Source organism: Tachypleus tridentatus, chromosome 10 (genome assembly GCF_004210375.1).
Source record: "Tachypleus tridentatus isolate NWPU-2018 chromosome 10, ASM421037v1, whole genome shotgun sequence".
Taxonomy (NCBI): domain Eukaryota; kingdom Metazoa; phylum Arthropoda; class Merostomata; order Xiphosura; family Limulidae; genus Tachypleus; species Tachypleus tridentatus.
The window spans coordinates 49201651-49211645 of NC_134834.1; the positions used below are offsets into that span (position 1 = coordinate 49201651).

General features: G+C 35.1%; 1 protein-coding gene across 1 annotated transcript; it reads left to right on the forward strand.

The window, feature by feature from the left end:
- Positions 1-2740: 2740 nt before the first annotated feature.
- LOC143229225 (uncharacterized) lies at positions 2741-9995 on the forward strand. Its single transcript, XM_076461231.1, has 2 exons — positions 2741-2925; positions 8784-9995. The coding sequence occupies exon 2, from the start codon at positions 9102-9104 to the stop codon at positions 9660-9662; it is 561 nt and encodes a 186-aa protein (XP_076317346.1). The 5' UTR covers positions 2741-2925; positions 8784-9101; the 3' UTR covers positions 9663-9995.

Sequence of the window (9995 nt, forward strand, 5' to 3'; positions counted from 1 at the left end):
AAAGCAATCAAATATTATTTTTTAATCTCAAAATTACAAGAACTGATACACAATTTAAAACAGGAAAGGGCTATACATTCGTTGGGATTCAGCACATGAAGCAAAACAAAAACTCAATATACTAAGAAACCTAATAAACAGAGCCATAAAACTATGCTCACCAGATAAAATTAACGACTAATTAGACAAAATAAAACAATTCTTCATCAACATCAACAAGTTTCCTCCACAAAACGTAGAAAACATTATATGCACACACCTAGACAGAAAGCAAAATCAATTAACAAAAGTAAATATACCCCACGATTTAAAAAATTACGAAACTATGTACTGCTGCATACCATATATTCCCAACATCAGCAGAAAAATAACCAACATTTGTCAAAACTAGCAACAAAATATGACATTCTAGTTAATACCAAATTTATTGAAAAACCAGGCACAAAACTGAGGTCTATACTATGTAAAAACTACACTGACAAACACTACACCAACATTATTTATAAAATACAAAGTGATAACTGCCACGACTTCTATGTTGGAAAAACAAGTAAAAAATTGGAAACCAGATTCAAATAACACAAAAAAGTCACCTTCACACATTTTCGAACACTGCAAATCAAATAAACACAACTTAACCATAGAAAACACCCAAATACTAAATAAAAAAACAAACATAAACAAACGCAAAATTGAAGAAGCTTTACCTATACAACAACTCAAACCCAAAATAAACCAATGCAAAGGAACACCTTTATACCTATATTAATAAATATATCCAACATCTAAGCACGCCCTCTACATTCCTACACTCAATTACACAACCACCTTCAAGCATCTGGTCAGCTACCGGTCAGTAACCCTTTCTTTCTTTGTGAACCTGACGATGACGGAAGAAGATCGAAACATTGTTCGCTCCTCTACTAGTGCTTTCTCTATCCATAACAGCTGCTTTTAAATATATAATTTTCTCTACAAGAGAGTTTTCTCGTCATCACGGAGTCTTAAGACCGTTATGTCCAAAGCACACATCTCTCTGTATGAGTTCCATAATTCGAAAAATGTAAGAGGACAACAATTTCCCAGCTCTTGTTTCAACAATGTGATCCAAAAGAAATCCACTGGCATTGTGCTAGGCAACTTGACCAGCATGCTTTTGTATGGAATAGCAAGAATATCCATTTCATTCTTCAGCTGCTTAAGATATATGATGAGAAAACTTTTCCAGACGGAGATTCTTTTTTGATTATATTGCTTACTGTCTTCTGGGCACAATGAATCATATTTACACTTGCTACAAGATGCCATACATTGCTTAATATGGTTGGAGTACGACTTTCTAGATGGTACTGCTTTTTCTTGTTGATTTATATTATTTTTAACATAAATGTGATAAAAGAATATTCTAGTTTTCGAAATTCTTAAACCACTATATGAACAATTCTTTATAACATGAGTATATAAACAATTTAAATCAGAGAGAGCTTTAACCTGTCCTTTCCAAAAGTGATCAGTTTTCACTGACGTCACCCTATCTATGACACGCCAAGTAGTATCATAATGTGGTTCTGATAGATATCATTACAACATTACTTTATTTGGCATGCAGGTGGTGTATGACTTGTGATTTACATATTCAAAAACATTTTAATATAATTTACCTAACACTCTATGCAATAGGTAGTTCTTTACAATAATATATAAGACTTAACGTTTCTTGGATTTTTTAAAAGGTGATGCACTTTATGTTGTAACATGGACAGCATTTGAGAGACAATATCACTTTTCAAAATCGAAAGCTGGTTGAAACATTCATTTAGTTTTGTTAGATATACACGACTGTTTAAAGTAAGTGTTATAATTTAGGTTGTTTAAGTATAGTGTAAGTGTCCAATTTAGTTATTTTTGAAAGCGATAGTTTATTGCAGGTTTATTTAACTGTTTGCAGAACATATGTTGTGTAGTTCAATAGTTACGAATTGGCAATGTTATATTATTGTCCGAGGTTAGTAGAACCTTCTAATCTTTTCTCGTTGTTTTAATTGCGTATTATTGCATTGTAATGTTTCATAGTGTGTGGAACGTTCTATGTCTCTGTTGTGATTTAAATACGCGTTAAAAATTTAGTTAGAAAAATATATAAATAGAATGCATGATTGTGAGTTTAGCTGTAAGGAGCATATAGCGGCGATTGTCAAAGTGAAATAATACAGATTGTAACATAATAATTGAGTATAAAAGAATAATTCCTCTTGTTAATTGTGTTCTAAAGTAATTGAACCAAAATGTATGGACTTTGACGAAAAAGAGACGATTATTTAAATCTCTGAATACAACTGTGATGTCCAATAGTGTAACAATATTTGTATATACGTTTAATTTCTTTTAATGTATTATTTTGAAAAAGTGGGTCCTGTGCTGTTTGTTAATTTTTGAAAATTATCGCCAACAAGTCACAGACGCCAACTGTAAATAATTCGGCCTATACATAAAACCTGACAAGTCTGAAATAACCTGAAGAAATTGTGTTATTCACTTCATACTTTTATATTTTTCAAGAAAATTTACAGTTTCAGCCACATACATTAGAATTTAATGAAAACGTTTACAGAGTCTAACACTAGGGTGCAATTAATTAATCAGATGTTCTTGTTGTTTTTTTATTTTTATTTCGTATTTGACAGGCTAAAGCAATAGATAATAGAACGAAAGTCATTTATCTTAACTAGTGTATAACTTCAAGATAATAGAACTACGTCACCTCTTCCTGAGCTATATGAGTTACCAACCAAGATTATTTCGACGTTTTTTTTTGTGGCGAAGGAAAAGGGTGTTAGAAACAAGGAGAGAAATAAAAGCTGTGTTTAATCTGTCGTTAAAAGTAAAATTCACATACAGGAAAAGACTCTCTTATCTAATATAAAGGTAAGTTGGTACAGGTTTGATTTGTTTGAATTACGAGTATTTGATATTTTCTAAACAACTGCATTTTATAAAATATATGTAAATCATGTTCGCATAGTTTTCGGGCTCGGACTGTGAACCAGAGTGTTCAAGGTTTACGGTCTATTGCTCCAATACATTATATGAGGCTGTAGGTACTCTATAATACTGAATGTTAAATCACACTATTCAGTCAAATGAGAGTAGCTTAAGAGTTTACCAGGTGCTTCCCACTAGTCTATCACGTCAAAATTAGGGATGACTATGCACGAATATTTCTTTGCATAGTTCTGCACGAAAATAAATAAAATAAATGTATCACTTAGTTTGTTTGTTTGTTTGTTTTGAACTTCGCGCGAAGCTACACGAGAGCTATCTGTTCTAGCTCTCCCTAATTTAGCAGTGTAAGACTAGAGGGAAGGCCACTAGACATCACCACCCACCGACAACTCTTGGACTACTCTTTCACCAACGAATAGTGGAATTGACCGTTACATTATAACGCTCCCACTGCTGAAAGGGTGAGCATGTTTGGTGTGACGGGGATTCGGACCCGCGACCCTCAGATTACGAGTCGGTATCACTTAGTACTATTCATGGAAAACTTTTACTCTCTACAGGAGATCATGGTATTCGTTACAAATCGTGTTAGATGTATACACTACTTTTAATATCACAACCTTGTAATCACATTTTTAAAACTTTTCTTTTCTGTGAGTATGATTTAGTTTGGAGACTACTGTACGGGATTGCAAATTGAAAAGTCGTAGTTAGAGACATGATGCTGCTAAACAGTCTCCACACTTTTAATTTGTTTGGTTTGGTCTGCTTTTCACAAAGGTACATGCCAATCGTCCATAATTCAGTAGTGACAAACTAAAAAGAAAGCAGTTAGTCAACATGACCCACTGTTAACTCTTGGGCTACTTTTTTAGAAACGAATAGTGGGATTAACCATCACATTATAACACCCCACTTTTTAAAAGACGAGCGTGTTCGGTGTGTTGGAGATTCGAATCTGCAAATTGCAAATTGCGAATCAACTACCCTAGCCACCATGCTGTGCCAGGCCACCTAATATAAGAAAAAGAATGCATCCAGCTGGCAACACTTTCCGATAGTTTTATGACTACTTTACCTTTACCAATAAATAATGGTACAATGGTGCTGCCTCATAGTCTCGTTGCTAGGGCGTTTGATTTGCAATCTAAAGGTCACAGGATTTTAACTTGGCATTGGACATGGTCACTCCTTCTGGCATGCGAGGCATTAAAAATGACGATTGTTCAGAGTTGTCGGTTTGGTAATCAGCTAGCTGTTTTTTTCCTTGAATATATCACAGGTAGCACTTTGGTAACTTTATGGAAACTTCAACGACTAAACAAACGAGGCAATGCCAGGCTCGAAAAAAGATGTGTAACTTCAAAAAGTACATCGGACAAATAAATGTTTTAAGATGTTTTTTGTAAATTAAATGCATCGCTTAGAAGAATAATGATAGAGATAACAACCATTAAGGTAATTTAGCTTCAGTGAAATAAATACAAAAATACAACCCAATTAAATAAAACTGATAACTAATGATCAAAGTCCACTTTGAACATGTAAAACAAAAAAAGTGATAGTAATAAAACAATCGAAAACTTAGAGGAGAATAAACTGTTAAATGTCTCAGTTGGATCAAGAAACATCACCCAAAGTTTGCATATCTTCTACCTTTCAAAAGTATTTTGAAGAAAGTACAGGTTCACGTTCGCTTATAAAATATCTTTCAGTAGAATTCAATTAAACGACGGTGGATAAGCGAGACATTACTTTCATGAAAGAATGTAACTTTTTATCGGTCCAATACATTTCTTTTTATCTTATATTGCTAACTGAATGAATGCGGCCTTTAAACTTTTTATCCAACTGTTCTATTGATAAAAGATATTTCTTATCTGTATAGCAAAGGACCAGTACTGTTTAACTATCTCAGATTTGTGGCATCTAACTGAAAATGTTTTATATCATAATATATTGCGCTAAAATCCGAGAGGGATACGCTTGTTTGTTTAGAATTTTCGCGCAAAGCTTGTTTGTTTGCTTGTTTTTTTAATTTTGCGCAAAGCTACACGTGGGCTATCTGTGCTAGCCGTCACTAATTTAGCAGTATAACACTAGAGGGAAGGCAGTTAGTTATCATCCCTCACCGCCAACTCTTAGGCTACTCTTTTACCAACGAATAATGAGATTGACCGTCACATTATAACACTCACATGGCTGAAAGGGCGAGCATGTTTGGTGTGACGGGGATTTAAACCCATGACCCTCGGATTACGAGCCGAGTGAATTAACCACCTGGCTATGTCGGACCTCGCGCAAAGCTTCACGAGGGCTATCTGCCTTCCCTCTAGTCATCACCACCCACCACCAACTCTTGGGCTACTGTTTCACTGAGGAATAGTGGGACTGACCTTAACGTTATTATGCCCCAACAGCTAAAAAGGCGAGCATCTTTGGTGTGACGGATATTCGAAACCACCACCGCAGATTATGACTTGAGCGCCCAAACCACCCGGCCATACGAGCCACCTTCAATAAGTCAAGTATAGAACTGGTTCAAGTGTTTTAATAAGTGGCGATAAAAAAAAGTTAATTGGAAAAAAAAACTTTGGTAGATAAGTGGTGAATGAAATGCTAATCTGAGAACATTGTTATTAGGAACCAGTGACGAAGTTATAATCAGGGTAGTTTCAAGCGTTAGTTCGGACAAATTTGATATTGAGGAAGCTTGACTTGAGAGTTTTTTTTTTGCACATGCAAGATATCTATCAAACAAATGACTAACTTTAAAATTTTTAGATGAAATACTATTAAATAGTCTTTGACTGAGTCATTACTAAATGTCAGTGAAATTAACGTACTTTATTTTAAAACTTGATTTGAGGTTATAATGGGCATTTTTCATGATACCGAAAAAACTATTAAATGCCACACGTTTTAAAATGACTTGCAACTCCTTCACTACTGTTTTGTTTGTTTTTGAATTTCGGGCAAAGCTACACGAGGGCTATCTGCACTAGCCATCCTTAATTTATCAGTGTAAGACTAGAGGGTTTGTTTGTTTTGAATTTCGCACAAAGCTACTCGAGGGCTATCTGTGCTAGCCGTCCCTAATTTAGCAGTGTAAAACTAGAGGGAAGGCAGCTAGTCATCACCACCCACCGCCTACTCTTGGACTACTCTTTTACCAATGAATAGTGGGATTGACCTAACATTATAACGCCCCCACGGCTGAAAGGGCGAGCATGTTTGGCGCGATGGGGATGCGAACCCGCGACCCCCAGATTACGAGTCGCACGCCTTCACACGCTTGGCCATGCCAGGCCTAAGACTAGAGGGAAGGCAGCTAGTCATTACGACCGCCAACTCTTGAGCTACTCTTTTATTAACGAACAGTTGGATTGACCATAACATTATACCGCCTCCACGGCTGAAAGGACGAGCATGTTTGGTGAGATCGGGATTCGAACCCGCGACCCTCGCATTACTATTCGAGTGCTTTAAACCCCTGGCCAAGGCGGGCCTCTTCGCTACTGACATAACTGCAAGTTGATCGTCGTTTTACTATTCCAAGTTATATACATACTTGGTAAAAGTATGGTCATATTTCACTGACGGTAAAAGTGAAGGATCTGTAAGTTATTTTTAAAGGTGTTGCACTGATAATATTTAGTAAATGCTCTATTCTTTAGTTAGTACCATTTGTGGTTTTTAATCTGACGTTATGAATAAAAATGACTAGCGCTTATAGTTTAAGTATGTAACATACAGTGACTTGCAAAAGTATTGACCCTCTGCAAAGTTTCACATTTTGTTGCTATTTGAGCTTGTAGTCATGAAACTTTCAAATGAGACTCTGTATTTATAATATACACAAGCTAATACAAACTGAGAAAACGCTGATATTATGCAAATAAGTTAGATTTACAAAAAAAATTAGAATATTCTTAACTGCATAAGTTTTCAACCTGTTTGCTTCGGCAACCTTAAATCAGTTCAGGTGCAAAAGATTAGTTTGAAAATCACCATATTAGTGTAATGAGCTCTGTTTGTGTGTAACCAAAGTGGTTTGACTTGACTTCTGAGTAAATGTATCTGTTCAAGCCACAACTGACGTAATGATACAAACAACACACTGACTATGAGCTACCAACTTTCTAAAAACGTTATGGAGAAACTAGTAGAGAAACAAAGACCAGGTGAAGGTTACAAGAAAATTTCAAATCGCTAATTATTCCCTTTGAGTATGGCGAAGTGGAATGTACTGCACATCATCCAATCACTACCCATATCAGGCAGCCCTTCCAAACTGAGCATATGGATAAGAAGAAAACTAGTTATGAATACCATTGTGAAGCCAACAGTGACTTTGAAAAATTTGTAAAGTTAGATGTCTGAGGTGGGTGTTCATACGATGACAATATCTTGGTACCTACACAAAGCAAGCTTGTATGAGCGAATGGCAAGAAAGAAGCCAATAGTAAATGATAATCATCTTACCAATTTTTGTCTCTTCTGACCACAAAACCTTCTGCTACACGTCTGCAGTATCATTTACACACTTTGTCACAAGCCTCATAACATATTTAAGGGGATGCTTATTATCAACAAGTACTGTGAAGCCTGTCTGGATTGAGAGGAAGATGGATGGTGCAGAGTACAGACGATTCCTTGAGGAAAAACTGCTTGAGTCAGCTAGGAATCTAAAACTTGGTCAAAAAATTCACATATCAACAAAATAATGGCCTGAAGCACCAGGCCAAAGTCACACTGAAGTGGTTTCAAAAGAAACAAGTGAATGTCCTAGAGTAGCCCTGTCAGAATCCTGATTAGAATCCAATGGAAAATTTATGACAAGACTTGAAGATTGCAATCCATCAATGATTCCCAACTAATTTGTCAGAACTGAAGCAATTTAGCCAGGAAGCATGAGCAAAATTTTACTACCTTATTGTCCAAAGCTGATACAGACTTGTCCAAAAAAGACTCTCATCAATAATTACTGCAAAAGGTGCTTTCCCAAATAGTGACTAAGGGGACTGAATACTTATGCAATCAACAAATTCCAAATGTATATATTTTTTTTGCAGGTTTTGTTGACATTCAACCTTCTTCACATATAACAATTAAGCTTGACTATTAGAATTTTGAGTGAAAACAGTTTCTTTAAAAGAATTGTTCATATTACTTGTATTTGAGCAAAATGCGACTTTAATGGCAGGAGTGAATAGTTTTGCAAGAAACTGTAGTTAAAAACTGTATTTGTACAATGGAATAAGTATAATTTATATATTTACAAAACCTTTTCTCGCTATAGAACAATGCATTCTCCAACTAATATCATACGTTATTAGCTCGAATAAGCTCTTTAATAAAATGTTTATCATCCAAGGAATCATAGCAAATTCCAGCTAGCTGAATTTTACCAAAGCATTAAATGCAATGGAACTTTTAAAATTAATTATGACTTATATATCTCAAAACAAAATGTTATTGAGTTATCAATGTTAAAATATATTTAGTATAGATGTTGTCACACAATTTTAGGATATGTTCACAACAGTGTTAGTTTGTTTAAATGCTATGCGATACCAAACACGCCTCTTTAGAAGGTGATAATAAATTTAAATTTAGCCAAACTTTATGTATATAACGTAGTTACTCTTTCTTGCATTTATTTTAGTTTTGAATCTTAGATACTTACAGTTTTCTCTTACATTAAATAGGTACCTTTCTTTACATTAAACAGGTAACTTTCTTTATATTAAATAGGTACCTTTCTTTATATTAAATAGGTACCTTTCTTTCGTAAGACGAAACCATGGATTATAGTTTCTTTGCCTTCTCAATAGCATCGTTTCTGCTGTTTCATGACACTCACTGTGTCCCTTTTCTGGCGAACTCCAAAGTTAAAGAAATAAAGGTTTTTGCAAATGAGACTGCTGAGCTTCCATGTTTAGCATTTGAGGAACGTAAAGATTTTACTTGGGTTTTCCAGATGGAAATGTTGTTGATAAAGTGGTAAAAGACGGCGACAAATCATCTTACATTATCCAAGAAAATGCTTCCCTTATATTTTCACCAGTAGATATCTCCGATGGCGGTCTATATATATGTGTTGTTGGACATCAAAAACCTTTACTACGGCTTCTTTTGTGCATATGGACGTTAAGCCTATTCCGGTTGTTTTGTCCACGTGGGAAAAGTATAAATCCAATGTAGAAACAGGGCTTATTGCAGCAGCTTGCGCAGCAGCAATTATAATTATCCCTTGCCTGGTCTATAAATTTCGGTGGAAGCCACCAGAGAAGAAATCTACGCAGGTAGAGGTACAGAAGGAATCCGAACCGCCTAATAAAGATTCGCCAGAATCCACAGTAGTTCCGTCAAACAGAACTTCAGATCCTTGTTCATCACTACCAACTGAGAGTATTAAACCAGTTCCTGAAAAAGAAGCAACAAAACCAGGATCAGTGGATCAAAATAATGTTGTTAGAGCTGCACCAGACGAAAACATGGATCCAATCGTTAAAGAAACGATAACATGTAGATCAACTAGTAAAGATGGTGACTGCCCTTTAGTGGTAGAGTATGATTCAGCCGAAAATGGAACTGTAGTCCAAGAATCCGATTCATCAGCTTATGAAAACAAAGGGGCTGAAATACTTGAATAATTACAAAAATCTTCACCAGTTTATAAACGTCTAACTCCTAACACATTACCTGTAAGCAAAATATTATGAATAGTGCAACTTTTTTGAAATCGCTGTATGCTAATCTATAGTGTGATAAGAAAATACATTTCGATTAACGTAAATATGGAGCCATTATTTTTACAAGTGGTGTTTTCTGGCATAATTTTATTCGTCTATTTCAGTAATATTTATTGTTTTTTGTAAAAAACAACAACAAATGAGTGTGTTTGTGAAGTATGCTGGTACATAATTCATATTGCTTAAAATTGATCAAATAAATTACGAAAATAAACAAATAGTCCTTTTTTAGTA